Genomic DNA, 22629 nt, shown 5'->3' with positions numbered 1-22629 from the left:
ACATGTAATTTGTGAATGTGTGTAAACGTAACGTTCTGTAGTGCATTTAGTTATTGCCCAGCAGGCACACAACGTCATACGACATTAATATTTTGCTCAGATTTAGGTTGTGACGTCAGGTGACCAAAATTCAATGTCTAGCCAGTATCTAAGGACAATGTTATTTTGACGTCCAATAATGACTTAAAATTATGTTAATATTTTAGGTTTTGTTGGAAAGTGACCAAAATCCAACGTCGAACCAACATCTTAAACCAATGTCATATTGATGTCAATTATTGACATTTATTCCTCTGGTATGGCCACCAAAATCCAATGGCTGATAGACGTCATAGTGGTAACGTCCACACAACGTCAAGCTTTAACATCATTAGACGTTGATATTGGATTGATTTTACATTGGTAGTTTCACATTGACGTCAGCCTGACGATGAGTTTTGACGCCAACCCGGTTTTTATTTCCAAACAAAATGCAACGTCCCCACGACATTGGGGTACAATGTTAATCTGACGTCATGTTGTTCATCATACAGTAAACATCCGTCATCTTCTCATCACTGCCATGCATTTAAACAGTGTCTGGGTGAATGTGTGTAAAGATTTTTGACAACTTCCAATCAGTTTGCTGCAGTTATAAATCACCCATCGCTTGAGGTAGTAAAGTATGATGTGATTTACCTTCTATATTTGATTTGATTGGACAGGAATTACAGGACTGATTTTTCTAATCCCCATAGACAAGAAAAAAAAAGCAGTGACTGCAGGTTGAAGGAAAGTGTTGGAGTAAAAGTACCGATACTGCACTATTATTATACTAATACTATACTAATATTAAAATATTATACATTAGATAAATCGTTTTTTAGGGTTATGTTAGATTTATTTAAATGATATTAAGATATATTTCATAATTTAACACGGCCTGTGGATTTAGCCCACCATCCCATCAGAGAAGAGAGTGATAGGGAGGGTAGGGGCAAATGCCTTAAACAGAGATTGTCATTTCTATTTTCGCATAACCTTCTTTTTGTTGTTTGTTTGTTTGTTTGTTTGTTTGTTTAATTGCTCAGCTACAAAAAAAACTGAATGCTAGCTAAATGTTTCAATTAAATGTATCCATAAATGAATCTGGTTTTCTAAAATGTAAATACTGTGACTCGACGGACAGAAGACAACACAGAAAACCCAGGCGAGGAAATCAAGGCATCCTCCACAGAACTCCATTCTGTTATAAATAGGATTGTTTTTGTTTTTAATATAAGTTAATTATTAAATATAAAAAATGTACCGTATTAGTTCATGTAAAGCAATGTTTTATAGTTTTTTTTTTATTATTATATAAATGAGGAAATTACCCATGGCAACTTGAACGTAATACAGTTTGGTGTATTTACCGTCGGCCCACCACCATCAAGTTTGGTTTTTGGTCCTTCATAAGAAAATATTTGGCCACCCCTGATACAGTGTCCGAGTTAAGCTCTTTTTCTCACCTGCTTTACTGAATATTCACCAACAGAGAGCAGCAGGCGCCTCATCCAAGCAGATCCAGTGCGTTCGTTTGGAAGTGTGATTCGTACTTATGAATCGATTCGCGGTAGTGAATCAAAACAATTCATTTTGTTGATAGTAATCGACGTGTCCTACCTATCCTTCAATGAGATAATGTCTTGACGTTTGTCACCAAATTTCACAATTGTTATCTAATTATAATTAGGCAAATTACTTATGAACCTCTGAAAAAACCTTGAGAATACAGATATTAATAGATCTGTAGTGTTTCTAAGTGCAGCTGAAGCGGAGATTGACTCATTGCAGGACAAAAAATAATGTTAATTCACTTAAAAACATGCGCAATCTATAACAAATGGCTAAAGTATGACAATAGAAACACTTAAAATGTATTTAGGCTGGTTTCTTTATACTCAGAGCACTTTATGATTAACCAAAAAATAACATGTCTGCTGGTTATCATTCTGAATTCGTTCAACTTGACAATCATGTCTATTTTTATCTAGTTTTATCTACGCCAAAATTGACCACATTACTACACGTACTGCTTTGAAACTCTTAATATATCCGAATATATATCCACATTTCTTTATATTTACTATCCAAAAAAGCTAAACGGTTCAAAATAACATGCTAGTCTGCGAGTCGGTTCAAATGAACTACTGAACTATTCCACCTGTTCAAACGAACCGGAGTCGTGAATCGCACATCATCCCAAATCCAGTGCATGACAGCTGAGGAGAGCAGGAGGACCCCGACGCTCTTCAACCTCCTGCATTCATTTCAGTCATATTCATACAGACAACGAGAGAAGGCTGTGTTTATTTGGAAATATTTACCCTCTGCAGCTCGGAGGATTCATCCAGGGAGATTGAATGGAAGCGGCGGCGGCTGAAGGGGCGGCCAGTCTGTCCGAGGCCGGGGATGGGAGTCCGTTATCCGGGGCAACAGCATCCGAGGACGCGGGGTCGGCGGACGATGTGGATGCGGGTAACTAACTGATTCATACTGATTCAAAAGACTGCTTAATGGACACATTTATTCATCCTATCATATCTGAGTGATTCAAATGTGTTTGGGATGCACATGGATAGAGCTAGCAAAACTAGCATGGATGTGGGACCTGATGCGTGATTATTTGTCACGCGAGCATTTGCGTATTATGGCTCGCATGGAGACCGAGAGAGCGTGTATTTATCATAAATGCAGATGTGTATGAATGTCGTCAGGTGGATGGTGTGAAATATCAGGTTAAAGCCAGCATCAGCTAGTTAGCAATCAGCATAGCAGGGACTCTGGGCTGATGACAGATGGATGAGGGGGTCTTGAGGTGAGAATTGGGGTAAAGGGTTCCATGACATATGGTGAGGATCAATGACTTTTGCATGTGCTCAGCTGAATGTATTAAAGCATTCTGCATGAAGGTTAACATTCTTATAATGACTGAGGGATGGCATTATTATGATGTTGTGTTGTCCTAATTTATCTGAATAGGAACCCTAATGCAAATAGAAGTGTTTTTTGTTTTGAATGATTATAATACCCAAACACCAGCTAGTGTAATCCACTAGTGTTATTCGGTTAGTATATCAAAGGGGGGGAAGGTGTAATATTAATTTAACTGGTTGAAAAAGTCATAAATAATACACATGAATGAAAAACAAAAAAATCTGATTGGATGTCACAAATTTATGATAAAGCTATTGATCTAAAATGATCTAAGCCTGTTTTTGTAACGGAGAAATAAAACAAGTGCAGCCTTTTATCTTAAAAATTGGACTAATCTGTTTATTATTTTCTTTTGCATATTTTAGTCTTGCAATTGTAATATTTTGCAATTCTGAGTTTTTATTAAGTAATTATATATATATATATATATATATATATATATATATATATATATATATATTATATATATATATATATATATATATATATATATATAATATTAATTGTGTGTGTATATATATATATATATGTGCAGTTGTTTTTGCAATTTTCCTTGTTGTAGTTGCAAGTTCAGACTGTTTCTTTTATTTATGTTTTACAAATTTTAGTTTATACAGTAAATTGTTAAGTTATACAGAGCTACTATCACACAAATAGTAACTATTTGGATGTCTTGCAATTCTCACTTTATTAGGTACACCTGTCCAACTGCTCGTTAACGCAAATTTCAAATCAGCCAATCACATGGCAGCAACTTAATGCATTTAGGCATGTAGACATGGTCAAGATGATCTGCTGCAGTTTAAACTGAGCATCAGAATGGGGAAGAAAGGTGATTTAAGTGACTTTGAACATGGCATGGTTGTTGGTGCCAGATGGGCTGGTCTGAGTATTTCAGAAACTGTTGATATGCTGGGATTTCACGCACAATCATCTCTAGGATTATAGAGAATGGTCTGAAAAAGAGAAAATATCCAGTGAGTGACAGTTCTGTGGGCACAAATGCCTTGTTGATGCCCGACGTCAGAGGAGAATGGCCAGACTGGTTCGAGCTGATAAAAAGGCAATAGTAACTTAAATAAGCACTTGTTACAACCAAGGTATGCAGAAGAGGACAACACATTGAACCTTGAAATGGATGGGCTACAGCAGCAGAAGACCACACCAGGTGCCACTCCTGTCAGCTAAGAACAGGAAACTGAGGCTACAATTCACACAGGCTTACAAAAATTAGACTATAGACGATTGAAAAAACGTTGCCTGGTCTGATGAGTCTTGATTTCTGCTGCGACATATGGATGGTAGGGTCAGAATTTGGCATCAACAACATGAAAGCATGGATCCATCTTGCCTTGTATCAACAGTTCAGGCTGGTGGTGGTGATGTAATGGTGTGGGTGAAATTTTTGCTTGGCATACTTTTTATTTTTGCTTGGCCCATTAGTACCACTTGTGCAACGTGTCAACAACACCACATCCTACCTGAGTATTGTTGTTGACCACGTCCATCTCTTTATGACCACAGTGTACCCATCTTCTGATGGCTACTTCAAGCAGGATAACACGCCATGTCATAAAGATGAGATATAATGAGAATTCTAAGTTTTAAGCTTGCAATTGCTTAAAGAATTCAGAATTTTGAGAAAAAAATCATCATTTTCTTTTTCATTTTGTGGCACAAAGTAGCTTCTGTAAGATTTTAGGTTTTACAGTTTCTACTTACTGCTATAAGTTTGATTTTGAACTCGCTTCATATCCAGGGTTCATACGGTCATGGAAAACCTGGAAAAGTCATGGAAGTTTGACATGGCATTTTCCATGCTTGGAAAATAAAAAAAAAATAAAAAAAACACGAAGTTTTGGAAAAGTCATGAAAATTATTTAGCAATACAATACAAATATCTGTATTCTTGAATTAGGGCTGCGCGATATTAGAAAAATCGGACATTACGGTATTTTGTATTTCTGTGATATATATTGCGATGTGAATACAATTTCATCAGATGATTTAACAGGTTTATTTGGATTGATTGGGGGGATGTTGTAGAGGAGTGAATCACAAATAATACATAACAAATAAATTACAAGCATAGATGAATAAAATATAGTAAAGATAAAAGTGAATGAAAGTTTTCAGGTATTCACTATTCAGGTACAGATATTGAATAATCAGCACTGCATAGTCTTCATTGTATATTATTAAATCTTTATTAAAGTCACAAAAAAAATCTTGTGGCCTAATGTTTTAAAATTTGCAATATTGAAATGTTCACAGTCACAGGCCTTATAGCTACAGTTTACTCAAAGATTAAAATATACTCACTATTTACTCACACTTCACTTGTTTCAATACCATAGGAGTTATTAAATGAAAGTCTTTTTGGGATATCAATCTCTGAAATTCAGTCTTGTTTTGAGCCTCAAAGAAACTGCTGTTTTTTTATCTGTGTTTTACTGCTGTTAATAATTCACATAGCTGTGTGTGGTGTTAATGAATGCGTTCACATGCATGAAACTGGCAAGAATCCCTTAGTAAACCTAATGAGCCGTTTTCCAGTTTTTTTTTTTACATAAATTTATAAAATATATATTTACCTGTGACCTTTTCTGGTTAAAAAAAGGTTGATATTTTGAGTTTTCAGCATAGTATAAGATCATGTTTTAATAGATTTCGATGAGATCCACTCCACAAGGTGCTTTAGTCTGTGTGCACTTAAGATTGACCTTTCTCATTCTCTCATTTCTCAAGTCATTGCTGGCAAGATTTGTTGTTTTGCGTACATGTTGAAGCTTTGCAAACTGTATTGTGGTTACTCTTTTCCAAAGATGTAAATGCTAAAGCAATTGGCTCATAGTAAATGTCACATACTGTCTCATCACCTACTCTTTAAAACTCGTTTAAACTGCTTCCAAACACTCTAGACTCACTCCCTGAATTCCCCTGGCGCTGGCTTCTCCTGCCTCGGCATCTTCCTATTTTCATTGGTCAACTCCCAGACGTCTCCTGTGTAGATGTGTGTGGTATAACATGCTGACTGTAATGCACGCAATCACATGACATGTGATTATGGGGTCTCGCAGTGACCCGTGAGTCATTTTCACACATGAAGTGATGCACCGTCCACCCTTGTTTTGTTCTTAAAGTCAGACCACATTTTGGTGATTGACAGTTTTCCTAGAGTTCCTCTGCAGTGTTTATGTAAATGCGTCACTAAGATGCTAATTTCTTAACATTTGCATTTCAAATTATTAATGCTTTTAAAGACTCACTTTAGTTGAGTGTTAGATGAAGGCACAGGTAATCCAAATAGAGAAAATACATGCCAAACTAATTTAAAATGAGCTGAAACAACACAATTCTCTAGGGCTTTTTTTTGGGACAACTTAATTGTTTTAAGTTCAATCCACTTAAATTTAAGTTAAATTAATCAATCTGTGTAGGCGACACGGTGGCGCAGTTGGTAGTGCTGTCTGTCACCTCACAGCAAGAAGGTCGCTGGTTCAAGCCTCGGAGTTTGCATGTTCTTCTCACGTTCGTGTGGGTTTCCTCGGGGTGCACTGATTTCCCCCACAGTCCAAAGACACGCGCTATAGATGAATTAGGTAGGCAAAATTGTCCGTAGTGTATGAGTGTGTATGGATGTTTCCCAGAGACGGGTGGCAGCTGGAAGGTCATCCGCTGCGTAAAACAAATGCTGGTTAAGTTGGCGGTTGATTCCGCTGTGGTGCCCCTGATTAACAAAAGGACTAAGCCAAAAAAAAAATGAATTAATTAATTAATTTGTATTGAGACGACATGTTTTGTGTGGAACCCTGCATTTTCTTACAGTGTAGGTCACTGAATATCCAATTCTTTGACTGTTTTATTTAATTTATCAGCCCCATCTCATGAGGAGACCTAACTATTGTACGTATTGATGGAATAATGCGTACAAATTCTTACGATTTCGTTTCTTTCTAACAAAACCCACTCGTTATCTACATCTTTTTGGGGGATGAGTAAATCGTACTAACATATATGACAAATACGAAATATATATATGACTAATACGAAATCGTAACATCATAATCTTTAATACAAATTAGCCACTAAATCAAAAAGTTACGAATTGCCAAGAGATTGCATTGAATGAAAAATGGAAACACTGAAAGAGCCCATTCACACAGAACACAGCATTTAGGAATGTTATTTAAAACGCCTCCTCCGCCTTGTTAACATCAAATAAAACAGATGTTATGTCAACTTGCTTCTATAAACAGAAGCTTGTAATGCTTGCCGTGCCTTAGCTCTTCTGATTGGTCCACTGCTGTGGAACTGACATTGATGAGCAGCACCATGTGTACAGCCGTGTTACATAGTTTAAACATGACAAGGTGGTTCAAAAACATGAGGTGCTGCAAAAGATGCAAAACGTGAGTGTAAGGGTCATAGAAGTTCATCAAGCATATTGGCCGGTACACAACAAGCTGACATCAAACAACTAGCAGCGACATTACCCAACTGTGTTGGCGCCTCAAGTTGGCTCGTTTTTGGTTCTGGACCAAAAAGTTGCCCATGAACACACCAGACAGATGCCAGCCAACTGAAACGACCTGGGTGGGAGGATGTGCCAGTACCAAAGCAGCGTTCAGTACCATTATTGCCAGAGGTGGGCAAACTCGGTCCTAGAGGGCCGGTGTCCTGCATAGTTTAGCTCCAACTCTAATCAAACACACCTGCTTATAGATTTCTAGTGATCTTAAAGACACTGATTGGCATGTTCAGGTGTGTTTGATTAGTGTTGGAGCTAAAATGTGCAGGACACCGGCCCTCCAGGATCAAGTTTGCCCACCCCTGATTATTGCTGTAATTGTCACTCTCTACGGAGGGATTTGCTCCTGCAAATGTGTCTGATAATCCATATCTAATAATCCATATCAAATATTTGAGAGATGTAGCAAAATTAAAACCTGTTTTCTTGTTACGTCACATCTGTGCTCTGATTTGCTGTTGAATAACCAGACAGAGTGCTCTCTTCGGTCAACAGACAACACTAATTCAACATGCTGAATCGGCTTGGTGTGTCCCGATCTCAAGTTTACATAGAAAAAAATGGAAAAGTAGCGCATTAGAATGAATAAAAGGTATTCTGTTTGAATGCCCCCTAAGAGTTTTCAGTCTTGTTGCTTGTTTTGTGAAAGTCTTCTTTTGCATAAAGTAACTATTTAACTTACTAAAAAAAATTATACACAACAGCTACACTGCATTTTCACACCTAAAGTGACATGGATGCACTCATCCACCCACCCTTGTTTTTAGGGATTAGCCTATGTGCAAACATGACACAAATCTTACACGTTTTCTCATAAACTCTCCTCACATGGACGACTGCAATATAAACATAAATAAAAACATGAAGGCGTAATCCTCCTCCTTCTTCCACCATCATTCCTCATCCTTTTAACCTTCCAGAGCTCCTCAGTGGGACTCGAGTCGAGACCAGTGGGGACACACAGGTGTCACTCAATACTGCTTACACAACATGCATCACTCAGCAAACATTTAAAGACTGCGTAAACCGGAAGTTGCTTAATCCTTTATTTCAGAATGTTGATGTAGTTTCCAACTGAAATGGAATATTGAGTTGCTAGCAGAGCTATATTAGGTGCATCATTGCCTAATAGGTAATTAACAGTAAGAGGGGTGTGGCTATAATTAGTCCTTGACTAGTCCTTGAACTAACGTCAACATAGAAGGACGACCACTCCAAACACAGAAGCAAATGGTCAGACTTTGATGAAACATTACCAAAACAACATTTTCTCCAGATTAATTTGCACAGATTAATTGGTCACCTAAAGAATAACAATGTGTGCAAGCAAAAATAAACATACAGAATTATGTATGAGCAAAAATAAGTTTTCCAATGATAAATCTCTGTGTTGCTGCTCTGTGTATTGGCTGTACTGCTTGGCTCATTAAAAACAGCGCTGAACCGATGAAGGCCTAGAAAGGAAAAGATCTTTTATAGTAAATTAATTCTAAATCAATTTGGAGGTTATTACCACCAAATGGACCATTGCAAGCACCCACTTTATTATCCTGATGTGGTGCTGGCTGCAAATGTACACAATTAAACCATCTGTGAAATGCGGACATGACTTTTTTCCATTTAAACAAATAACATCCCATGAGATGCATATACAATCAAGCCCTAGGCTATAGTCAAAGTTGTGTATAGCGTTTGAGCTTACCAATATTGCTATGCAAAACAGGGCAGGTCTGTCTACTACACACTCCATCTATTTCCTCAGCTTGTGTTATTCTAATAGCTCAGACGGCTGGGAGTTTTCAAGCTCCAGTGGGAAATGGAAAACAAGCAAGAGTTGCATAATGGTGTCTCTCTGTATTCCTTGCCCCCCTTGCTAATGCCCCGAAGAGGATGGAGCTTTTTATAGGCCGGCCTGCAGACCAGACCGGGGTACTGGAAGACACTCAATCCCATTGGCACCTCGGCGGGAGTAGGGCATCTATTGCAAGAGGACACAGAGTCCTTCTTAGACACACTTTTTTGCAAGGCTTTGTAAACAATCATTGTTTACGAAGATGAGGAAAAACAACAAAGCAATAAAGATGATTTAAAGTTGATGTAAACCAGAAGTCGCTGAAAATTTTATTTCAGTATGTTAATGTTCTTCCAAACGAAAGGATTGAGTAGGGGGTGGGACTTTCTTTAGCACATCATTCCCTAATAGCAAACTAACGGTAAGAGAGGGTATTAATATGAAGTTGCTGAAGAAGCCTTCAGATTGACGTCAACAGAACGACTGCCACTCTAAACACAGAAACAAATGGTCAGACTTATTTTGACGTGTACCAAAACCAACAATTTTTATTAGTAGATTAATTTACATGAATGTAGCGCATTATTCCCTAATAGCAAACTAACGGTAAGAGAGGACCGTATTAATATGAAGTTGCTATTAAAGCCTTCAAATTGACATCAACAGAATGACCACCACTCTAAATGCAGAAACAAATGGTCAGACTTATATTGACGTGTACCAGAACCAACAATTTCTTTTAGTGGATTAACTTGCATGGATTAAGTGCATCATTATCTAATAGCAAACTAACGGTAAGAGAGGGTATTAATATGAAGTTGCTAAGGAAGCCTTCACATTCATGTCAACAGAACGACTGCCACTCTAAACACAGAAAGAAATGGCCAGACTTGCATTGACGTGTACCAAAACCAACAATTTTTATTAGTAGATTAATTTGCATGAACGTAGCGCATTATTGCCTAATAGCAAACTAACGGTAAGAGAGGGTATTAATAAAAAGTTGCTATCGAAGCCTTTAAATTGACATCAACAGAATGACCGCCACTCTAAATGCAGAAACAAATGGTCAGACTTTTATTAATGTATACCAAAACTAACAATTTCTTTTAGTGAATTAACTTGCATGAATTTAGCGCATCATCTAATATGGCGGCAAATCAATGCCAATATTAATCGAGCGCAGCGGTGATGTTTGAGCGCGAGGAGAAGTGAACCGTGAGCAGATTACAGATCTACACGCGAGAAAACTACAGCTCGCGAGCGCACAGGGGATCTTCACGCGCGCGCTCAACTGATCCAGCGCGAAGAAAACAAGTCCCGCGCGCGCACCTCATCATCTGGGCGCACGATGTACGCTCTCGCGAGCGAGGTCATGCCTACAGCGCGCGCGCGCGATCAGTTCTCTCCGCTCGCTCGCTGGTTCTTCTCTCTGCTCGCGCGAAACATTTTGGAATTTTGTCAGTCCTGGGGCGGGACTTGGTTCACTTGTTATCTCTAGCGCTATTGGCTACTCTACCTTTCCAGAAGTTAGCCGGGATTGGACGTCGATTAAACGAGGAACCATAATTCACGTGATCTTATCATCACCTTAACAAACATGGCTTCAGCGGACCAGCACGTAAGTAATCATTTCATTTATTATGAAAATTATTGCCTTTGTTAGAAAAGGTAGTTATTAGAAACTTTATTAACAGGCGCCCTGTTTACTGACACATTGTCTTGTTAAATCAACTAATCTACTTAATCTTTCATTTATATTTAATTTACACAAAGCAAATTAAAATTTTTATTATGCTTACTTTGTAGTCAAAGTATCAATACTTCATCAATATATGCAATTGCACCATTGAAGGTAGTAAAACTACATTATTCACAAACTAGTGTATACTTTATATTTGGTATTCTGCTCAAATAAAGTATATAGCATCGCACACTGTATTTTTTCTTTCACATTTAAGTTTTCATTATATCAATTTTGTTTAGAGAGAGCACTGCAAAAAATGCCTTTCTTACTTAGATTTTGTCTTGTTTCTAGTCCAAATATCTAAAATCTCTCATATCAAGAAGAATTTTCTACACAAGCACAACATATTGTCTTGTTTTGAGAAATAATATGTTAATATTAATTGAGTTTTTGCCAATGGGGTAAGCAAAATAATCTTACGTCAAAAGAAAAAACAAGATTAATTTGCTTACCCCATTGGCAGATTATTTTGCTTGTTTTAAGGAAAAACTCACATTGGCATATTATTTCTCAAAACAAGACAATATGTTTTGCTCGTCAAGAAAATTCTTCTTGATATGAGAGATTTTAGATATTTGGACTAGAAACAAGACAAAATCTAAGTAAGAAAGGCATTTTTTGCAGTGCTCCCTCTAAACAAAATTGATATAATGAAAACTTAAATGTGAAAGAAAAAATGCAGTGTGCAATGCTATATACTTTATTTGAGCAGAATACCAAATATAAAGTATACACTGGTTTGTGAATAATGTAGTTTTACTACCTTCAATGGTGCAATTGCATATATTGATGAAGTATTGATACTTTGACTACAAAGTAAGCATAATAAAAATTTTAATTTGCTTTGTGTAAATTAAATATAAATGAAAGATTAAGTAGATTAGTTGATTTAACAAGACAATGTGTCAGTAAACAGGGCGCCTGTTAATAAAGTTTCTAATAACTACCTTTTCTAACAAAGGCAATAATTTTCATAATAAATGAAATGATTACTTACGTGCTGGTCCGCTGAAGCCATGTTTGTTAAGGTGATGATAAGATCACGTGAATTATGGTTCGTCGTTTAATCGGCGTCCAATCCCGGCTAACTTCCGGAAAGGTAGAGTAGCCAATAGCGCTAGAGATAACAAGTGAACCAAGTCCCGCCCCAGGACTGACAAAATTCCAAAATGTTTCGCGCGAGCAGAGAGAAGAACCAGCGAGCGAGCGGAGAGAACTGATCGCGCGCGCGCGCTGTAGGCATGACCGCGCTCGCGAGAGCGTACATCGTGCGCCCAGATGATGAGGTGCGCGCGCGGGACTTGTTTTCTTCGCGCTGGATCAGTTGAGCGCGCGCGTGAAGATCCCCTGTGCGCTCGCGAGCTGTAGTTTTCTCGCGTGTAGATCTGTAATCTGCTCACGGTTCACTTCTCCTCGCGCTCAAACATCACCGCTGCGCTCGATTAATATTGGCATTGATTTGCCGCCATAATCTAATAGCAAACTGACGGTAAGAGAGGACCGCATTAATATGTTGCTAAATGGAAGCTCTCAGGTTTATGTCAACAGAATGACCGCCACTTCAATTGCTGGAGCAAATGGACATACTCATTGAAGATTACCAAAACCAAAAATTTTTTAGCAGATTAATTCGCATGGATTAATTATCCACTTTATGAATAACAATGTGAGCTAGCAGAATAAACATTGTAAATTTAGTTTTCAAGTCGACTTTAAAGTCCTCACAAAAATGATACAGAGGAAATATATTGTTTGAATTACTTCAAGAGAGATTTTGTCTAGCTGATGAATGATAGAAACACTTGACAGCCAATCAGATTCCATCCTGTCAAAGTCTGGCCGTTTAAAGTCACAGTGCCTTGTTGCAAACACCAAAATAATATATGGCGTTGACAAATCACTTCCACAAAGAAAAATCGTAAATGGTTGTCAAATGGTTGCTTAAATGTTTTAAGGCATTGCCACAATTTATTTGTTGGTGGTTTCTTTCCTACCCCAAATCGTAAAATGTTTGAAAGTCCACCCCCACCCCGACAAACAAAAGTATTGTTGGATGTCTAATGTTTTGTTTTTCAGTTGTAAAAGAGCTAATTGTGACAATGTAGGAATCACATGGACAGACTAATTAGTGAAAGAAACTTTTTAAGGCAATAAAAAAGGCTTTACTCTCCTTATTAGCTGGTTAGAAAGGCTGGTCACTTCAATTAAGTTCACAATTTTTGTTTTCCCTTTATCAGAAGTCAGCAATTAAATTGTTTCGTTGTGTTCCTTAAAGGTTGGTTTATAGTTTTAATTCCTTTGGTTTGCTTTTAACAGTCTGTTTTACCAGTTATATGAGCAGCTATTCCATCATGGTTTTACTTTAAGTTTGTAAACTTGTGTGACGAGACCCCGTGATATTCTTCATTTACAGTAGCAAGCTGTATGCTAAGTCTTTGTTAAATTTAGTCCATATAATGAATGTTAGTTCGAGGTGTTGGTGACACTTCGAAGACTTGTTCATCAAGTTCTTCATTTCAGGTTCATTTTGAGCTGGCTGTGATCACACCAACCCTGGAATTTCAGGAGGTGTTTTGCTAATTCATTAGCACTGGAGACGATAAGAGCTGTAATCTGTGTTTTGAAAGTTGTTTAAGTTCATTGTGGCTTCCTATAAGTTTAGAAGTGACTGAAAGCCATGATAGTTTAATTATTATATTGTTATGTTCATTTATTAATTCATTCATTCATTTTCTTTTCGGCTTAGTCTCCATTAGGGCTGCAACTAACGAATATTTTAATAATCGATTAATCTGGCGATTATTTTTTTGATTAATCGATGAATCAGATAGGAAAAAAAAAAACCAGAAAAGCATACATTTCCAACTCTTTATTCAAAAAAGCTCATCCCTGAGCGGTTATAATAATAATAATAATAATAATAATAATAATAATAATAATAAAAAAATTAAAAACGAATTGTTTTGTCCTGTTTTCAATACAAATATATTTTAAATCAAGATACATACTAGACACATGAAACACCATAAGAAATGATGTCGTGTTTTCTGAAAAAAAAAACACCTCAAAATTAAGTGATTGTTTGCTTAAAACAAGGAAAATTATTTGCCAATGGGGTAAGAAAAATTATCTTAATAAGATATAATCTTAAACAGAATTTTTAAGCATCACTTAATTTTCTCATGCCATTTTACTTGTCTAGTCTTGATTTAAAATTTTGATCTGGAAATGAGACAAAATTAGCTACTAAGAAAGAAAAGTTTTCTGCAGTGCAGCTATACATGACAACAGATGAAAAAATGAATGAGCCAAAAAGGCGAGTGAATGAAAAACGTGTCTTTAGTCTTGCAATGCAAAGTAACTCTACCACCGCTGCTTTACTGCTGTTATTTACAATTTCAGGGGCAAGTTTTAAAAAAAAATCTATCTGGCCCGGGAGTCTTTTTTTTTTTAGAACATTTACCCTTAATGTTTCCGTGGCGACGCATCACAGCAGCGCTGTATGACAGATGTATCCCTTTTATTTAGTTTTTTCTGTTTTAATTCAAAATATTCACACGCTTGCTCATCATGTCATCAATTACCTGATATTCCAGTTCACATAAACGTGTAAATGATCGTGATCTTTAACGTAAGATTGATGTCGCCATGTTTACTTGCAGGATTTATAAAAAGCAGAACACGCAGGATTCAGCACGCAAATTCATAAGTTACTCCCCAAATACATGCAAGTAAGTGGCTGGTGAACTTGGAAAAATAGTAGATTAAACTCTATAGTTACTTTCACTATGTGTATCTGACATGAATAAAACGCATCGGCAAATTATATTTGAATGGATTGTTAGACTTCCTTGTGTGTTTTACAAACTCTAAATGTATTGTTTTACAAGTACTTGTGTGTATTTACATGTCTAAAACATAAATTAAGTATTATATATCTTATATATATATATATATATATATATATATATATATATATATATCTTTCTCTGGCTCAGCGCCAGACACAAAACACCAGCACCAGGGACTTTACGGTTCTCACTTCAAAACAGAACAAAAGTAGGATTCTGTAGTGATTTACCCAGCTGTTGCTCCCTTCCGCATCATCCCTGTCTTTGAGGCGCTGAACTGTATCACTGTCCGAGAGATGGAGAGACGCCGTGTTCACTTCGCTCCGTGCTGAGCTAAAGTGTTCTAAAGTGTTTTTTTTTTTTTAATCAAACGTCTCCGTGTCGCGCGACACAACGAATCAATTATGAAATTGGTTGCCAACGCTTATAGTAATCGATTTTTATCGATTTAATCGATTCGTTGTTGCAGCCCTAGTCGCCATAATGTTATGTTGTTGAAGGTAAATCTTTAGTAAGTTTTCTGAGTTTTTAGCAGAAGTTAATGCTCACTCATAGTTAGCAAGCATGCAGCTAAATTCAAACAAACATTTTCTTCTGTACCTATCTAAAAAAGAAATTAGAAGTAGATTTGTGCTCGTTTAATCAACACAAGCTCATTTTTGACAACAGAGAAATATGTACCCAGACCTACGCATGGTTGCAGTTTTATTTTCATAAATCCACTAGAGGCAGCCGTGTACGTTTTTGACAATCTCGAGCTACCAAACAAACTAGTAATGCCAGGAAAGCCTTACATACATAGGTACCCCTTGATAGCGTTCGTTTTACCATTATTTTCTGAGGGGACCATATTTCTCAGTTCTCAAAAATGTAGTCCTGGGCATATATTCCTAATAAGCCTGTGTTAGGTCTTATAGTCTTGCCTAGCTGAGAAATCCTACAAAATGTTAACATTCCAGCTTGAGCTGAGGCCAATCCAACTACAAACTATAAATAAACTTTTTTAAGGAAAACCACATTGCTGCCCAAAACTGTCCTTCACAACAGGATACCACGCAGACAGCCAGATCCAGAAAAATCAGGAACTAAATTGGTCATGAGGCTCGCTTGTGTGTATGTGGTAATTCAGAGGTGAAAATGAAAAATTGATTTTGCTTGGAGCATTCAATTCATTCTACAACAGCCAATTTCCCCAAAACATGTTGTAGAACACTCTAGCTCCACACTAGCTTGCTGCTTCACGTTTGTTATTAGCCTTGTCTGTTAAAACTGCTTAGACTAGCAAATAATCAGCTTTAAGTTTAGGTATCAGGTGACCCTAAAATCTTCATACATACTCCAAAAACAAAAGCAAATTGTCAGACTTTGTTTGAATATTCCCTCCAGGCACAGGACGTCAACATAACGTCATATTGACGTTGTACTCCAAAGTACAGTTGGACGTACCGGGGATGTTGGATTATGTTTGGAAATAAATTCGGGTTAACATCAGAAGCCAGTGTCAGGCCAACGTCAATGTCCAACCTTAAATCAACCAAATATCAGTGTCTAATCATGTTACACCTTGACATTGTGTGATGTTGGATTTTGGTCACTTTCCAACACAACCTAAAATTAACCAAATATCAACGTTATTTGATATCGTTATTGGACGTCAAAATAATGTTGTCCTTAGACGCTGGCTAGGCATTGAATTTTGGTCATCTGACGTCATGATCTAAATCTAATCTAATATTAACATTTAATAATGTTGTATGCCTGCTAGGTTACCACAACAAACCTTTTTGTCAATGTATTTACTCGCATGGATTAATTGTTCACCTAAAGAATGCCAATGTTTGCTAGCTAATATAATACATTTTGATTTCATATGGACTCTAAATGACCTAGGGTTGAGTAAATCAGCAAATTTGACATTTTGTGTGATCTATCCCTTTATTAAATGTTTGGTTGACCTATCCTTAAAGCTGTTTTAGCCTCTCTTTTTTTATTTCATCTCCATCTCCATTGCTTTTTCACTGCACAGCCATGAGCTCTGTCTGGCATCCAAATGCCCTATTTAGAGCAGCATGTGTCTGTTGATGCCACATACAAACGCAAACTCCGAGGAAGCTTGTTGACCTTGATTGGGATGCCACGGAAAAGCGGATGAATCTGGGGTGAGGAACCCAGCCGTCGTCTTCACATGATGTATTTTTATCAAGCCGTCTCTCTGTCAACAAACACCCCGGTCGCTGTTGACAGCTGCTGCTGATGCTCCGGGGTTTGTGATGGAATATAAATGAAGGCTGAATAATAAAGTCGGGCAATGCTGTTGGCGACCTGTTGAAGTCTGCATGTTAATGTCAAACAAATGTATACCAAAGTTTTGAACCACAATCATGACTGTCTGCATTTTCTTTTTGCAGCTGATAAAATAGAGATATTTATTCAGATTGTGTTGTCAATATCTTGCTGATCACTGGTCTTTTTCTTTTCTAGATTCCATATCGAAAAAGGCTTACATCACAGAGGTGTGTTTCTGTACAGCTTCTACTTTTAGACTGCAGATAAGCATGTTTATGCTGGGATTGATGGTGTTTTGTGTTTTTGTTATTTATTTAAGATGCCTTCATCGTCAGGCCTGCCGTCTCATGGGAAGAAGATCGGACACAGAGGAGTGGACGCTTCTGGAGAGACCACGTATAAGAAGGTGCTTTACATCTACAATAATGGATTTATTTTTTATTTACCTAAAACAGTGTTTCTCATACTTTTTTCACCAAGTACCACCAAAAAAAAATGGTCTCTCCTAGTACCACCATAATGACTGGTATTGAAGAACATAGTAGGCCTAATTAAGCGGCTACAGCTCTGCACAGTTCACAAAGTGGCAGATTAATTCTTATTATTATGAATATTTATTATTGTCAGCCACTTTAAACATAATAAATAGTTTAAACAATAACATACTTGCAGGTAAAAGATAAATAAAACGTCAACGTTTAAATTAAAATGTGATTTTAAAAGTCAATTAAAAATGGCACTGTTCTTAAAAAGTTAAAAGAAAACTGCTGTACTTAAATGTAAAGTATTATCATAAATAATAATACTGGCCATCCCAGGTGGGTCCCACGTGGGCAAATATTAGATGTGGGGCCTAACTGGTTCTACCAAGTATTGAGTCCCACATGGGCATTCAATATATATATATATATATATATATATATATATATATATATATATATATATATATTCCTTTATTAGGTACACCTTACTAGTACCAGGTTGGACGCCATTTGCCTTCAGTACTGCCTTAATCCTTCATGGCATAAATTCAACAAGTTACAGTACTGATAATATTCTTCAGAGATTTTGGTCCATATTGGCCTGTTATCTTGCTGGAAGTAGCCATAAGAAGATGGGTACACTGTAGCAATCCCAGGTGGGTTCCACATGGGCCATCCCAGATGGGTCCCACAAGGGCTACCCCAGGTGGGTTCCACATGGGCCATCCCATATTGGTTTCAGGGCATGTGCCCCAGTACCGAACCAACGCTAATGAAAGCAATGTAGTTTAATCAAAAAGTAAACTGAGCATGTGCGTAGAAAAAAACATACCCGTGCGCCCGGTGCACACACCTCTCCTGCTTGACGTCGACATGCTGCTCTGCTCCCGGTGTAAGTCCCGTTTGTGAATGTGGACGCTGAAAATATAGCCGCGCCACTCATGCGTTGTGAAGCCGGCGTAATAGCCTTTTATGCGGAGGTGTCGGCACATAGTGAGTTTTGCAAGTTGAAAAAACAAAGTTTAAATAAAAGGATGGTGATCTTATTTAGACTAAGCATGCCTCCTGATAGATTTTTTTGCATGAAGCTAAAAAGAGGGATGATGAGTCAGGAAAGACAGACTTAATAAACCTAGTTCTCGGCCATGAGTCGGGTTTAAGACAACACACAACAGATAATTCTATAAAACATGTTTTTTTTGTATTCTATAGAATTGTCTATAAAAGAAATTATGTATTACTTTTTCCCAGAAAACATATTTCTAAAGGTCCAGTTGTCTCGAAATTTTCCCCAGATGTTGGTAACAACAAAACAAATCTATATATGCAAAGAAAACAAATCTAATTAGTTTACAAATACAGTTATATGTAATAAAATGTAATGATGCAGGGAAAAAATTGAAAACAAGAAGAAAGGAAGGTGTAGAAAGGGAGTAAAAGGCCAGACAGCAGCTGAAATACATAAAAATAGTTATATTCAAATACGTTTTCCACACCGGACGGTATTTAACATTGCTAATAACCTAGTTCAGCACAAACATGTTCCAGAGCGATGACATCAATGTAAAATTTCTAGTTTTACATTTAATGTGTCTGAAAATGCAACTAAGGTCATCCATATTTTCTCCTTAGACCACATCTTCAGCGCTGAAGGGGGCCATTCAGCTGGGAATTGGCTACACGGTCGGTAACCTGAGTTCCAAGCCAGAGCGGGACGTCCTGATGCAGGATTTCTACGTGGTGGAGAGCATCTTCTTCCCCAGGTCACCCGCCTCTCCAAAGTTGAAGGTAGATGTGGAATTTCACAGGCAATAAATGTTCTTGCCTCTGTTTATCACAGTGAAGGGAGCAACCTGACGCCAGCACATCATTTCCCAGACTTCCGCTTCAAAACCTACGCTCCCGTGGCCTTCCGTTACTTCAGAGAGCTCTTCGGCATACGGCCCGACGACTATTTGGTGATAAACATAAGCTGGGTTTTATTATAAGTTTATGAATCAGCATATGTTTATGTGTGCTATTGTTTGCGTTCACTTTCAGTATTCGCTGTGTAACGAGCCGCTGATTGAACTGTCCAATCCCGGAGCCAGCGGTTCAGTCTTTTATCTCACAAAGGATGATGAGTTTATCATTAAGACAGTCATGCACAAGGAGGCCGAGTTTTTGCAGAAGCTTCTTCCTGGATATTATATGGTGAGTTGCTGGTGTTCTTTAAGTTGTGAGCCAATAGCCAATGAAAAGTTTTCAGTGTCTGATGCCATTATATAGACAGTGAGGTGGTTTTATATATATATATATATATATATTATACAAAACAGACAGACAACCTTAAATTTATTAGTTGAATCAAATGAACTTTTTTTAGTCATCTCAACTACTTTCATCTGTCAAACTGACTTAAAATATTAAGTTAAACTCTGTGTAACTTAAAAAAAATTGTTGAAACCTAATTTACTTATTTTTGTTTTGACTTTTTGTCATTACATTTTTACAGTATATCAATACCATATTGGTTATTTACCAATATTACAATTAATGAGAATGCATCTGCAAGCATTTTTTCCAGAGTTATGTTGTTTTTGTTTTGTTGTTATTTCTTGAGGAATAATATATCGATGTGATATATACCTTTACTGTATTTAGTTTTTGAGCCTCAATAATTTCAGCATTTACAGAGTTATGTTGTTTTTTATGATATGATATAATAAATCAGATGAAGCTGACTCACTCTCGCTCTTTTGGAAAATAAGCATGCAGTACTATATTTGTTATTTACCAATTTTAGAATGAATGAGAACGTATCTGGCAACATATTTTCTTAATTTTTGTTGTTTTATTTTTCAGCACCATATCGGTTTACTTACCGATACTTGCAATTAAACAGCAACCGCTTTTTCTCATTGTTAGTGTTTTACTCCTAAACAGATTATTAAAGCCTCAATAATTTCAGTATTTACAGAGTTATGTTGTTTATGTTATGTTGTTCTTTTTTGAGGAACAATATATCGGTATAATATATCGGATGAAGCTATACTCTCTCTATTGGTAAATAAGCATGCCAGAACTATATTTGTTATTTACTAATTTTAGAATGAATAAGAAATTATCTGGCAACATCTTTTCTTACTTTTTATTGTTTTATTTTCCAGCACCATATCAGTTTATTCAACGATATTTACATTTAACCAACAACATTTTTTAGCATTGTTACTGTTTTATTCTTTAACAGATTATTAAATGTTTAATTATGTAGTAGTTCAGTGTTATCAAGCAATATGAGGCCAAGAAAAAGTTACTGATATACTTCTTTTTGAACCAACATAATAGTAAGTTAATATTTATGGCCAAATATTGGCCGTTCAAAAGTGTTTTTGAATCTTATATTCAGACATTTACTATTTTCGGTTTTTGAGCCTTAATAATTTTAGTATTTACAGAATTATAATGTTTTTTGTTATGTTGCTATTTTTTAAAATAATTTTCTTTATTGTTTTTTGAACACAATGATGAGCAAATTTGGTCCAACAAACATTTACACAACAAATGACAATACAAGAGACAATATTAAAACAGTACTCATGGAAGTAAAATAATAATAGATAAATACAATAAATCAAATATTTAAAAAATTTATAAATAAATAACTCATTCATTCATTTTCTTTTTGGCTTAGTCCCTTGATTAATCAGGGGTCCCCACAGCGAAATAAACCGCCAACTTATCCAGCTTATGTTCTACACAGCAGATGCCCTTCCAGCTGCAACCCATTACTGGGAAACGTCCATACACTCTCACTCACACAAATACACTGTGGACAATTTAGCTTACCCAATTCACCTATATCATATGTCTTCAGACTGTGGGGGACACTGGAGCAACCAGAGGAAACCCATGCAAAAACAGAGGGAACACGCAAACTTCACACAGAAATGCCAGGCTTAAACCAGCAACCTTCTTGCTGTGAGGCGACAGTGCTACTCGCTGTGCCACCGTGCCGCCCTAGTTTAGTGGAAAAAAAAATTACTGATATACTTATCTTTGAACCAACATAACTGCACTAATATTTATGGCCAAATACCGGCCATGCGAATTAGTATTTAAATCTTTGATTCAGATCTCTACTATTTTCATTTTCTGAACACAATACTTTCAGTATTTACAGAATTATGTTCTTTTTGTTATGTTGTGATTTATTTATTTTAGAACTTTCTTTATTGTTTTTTAAACACTCAAACGCAATGATGAGCAAATTTGGTCCAACAAACACATACACAACAATTGACAATACAAGATACAATATACAAACAGTTCTCATGGAAGTAAAATAATAATAGATAAATACAATAAATCAAAAATAAAATTAAAAAATCATTCTTTCGTTTTTTTTCCGCTAAGGCCCTTTAATAATCAGGGGTTGCCACAGTGAAATAAACCGCCAACTTATCCAGCATATATTCTATGCAGCGGATGCCCTTCCAGCAGCAACCCATCACTGTTAAACACCCATACACTCCCACTCACACACACACATATAGGGGGAGTAGGGGTGTAACCCCGGTGTCCTGGCCAAATTCCCTCAATCGGCCCTTAACTTCATGGCCTCCCAATCATCCCCATCCACGGTATGGCTCTATCACTATTTCTCCATTCCACCAATAGATGGTGTGTGGTGAGCGCACTGGCGCCGTTGTCCTGTGGCTGCCATCGCATCATCCAAGTGGATGCTGCACACTGGTGGTGGTGTGGAGAGGCCACCCCTCATGATTGTGAAGCGCTTTGGGTGTATGGCCAAACACAATAAATGCGCTATATAAATACACATTACTTACTACGGACAATTTAGCTTACCCAATTCACCTACTGTATACCACATGTCTTTAGACTTGTGGGGGAAACCCATGCAAACACAGTAGGAACGCGCAAACTCCACACAGAAATGTCAACTGACCCAGCTGTGGCTCAAACCAGCGACCTTCTTGCTG

General features: G+C 37.0%; 1 protein-coding gene across 1 annotated transcript in view; it reads left to right on the top strand.

Moving 5' to 3' along the window:
- Window positions 1-2366: 2366 nt before the first annotated feature.
- LOC130215708 (phosphatidylinositol 4-phosphate 5-kinase type-1 gamma-like) overlaps window positions 2367-22629 on the top strand; it is a 36260-nt gene continuing 15997 nt past the window's right edge. The window contains exons 1-6 of the mRNA XM_056447546.1: window positions 2367-2499; window positions 17361-17392; window positions 17485-17571; window positions 19280-19410; window positions 19488-19605; window positions 19688-19840. Coding sequence (XP_056303521.1) covers window positions 2385-2499; window positions 17361-17392; window positions 17485-17571; window positions 19280-19410; window positions 19488-19605; window positions 19688-19840 — 636 coding nt within the window. The 5' untranslated portion in view covers window positions 2367-2384. The remainder of the gene's footprint in view (window positions 2500-17360; window positions 17393-17484; window positions 17572-19279; window positions 19411-19487; window positions 19606-19687; window positions 19841-22629) is intronic.

Source organism: Danio aesculapii, chromosome 22 (genome assembly GCF_903798145.1).
Source record: "Danio aesculapii chromosome 22, fDanAes4.1, whole genome shotgun sequence".
Classification (NCBI taxonomy): Eukaryota; Metazoa; Chordata; class Actinopteri; order Cypriniformes; family Danionidae; genus Danio; species Danio aesculapii.
The sequence above is the reverse complement of the archived record's forward strand: the minus strand, read 5'-3'. Positions and strand labels throughout refer to the sequence as shown.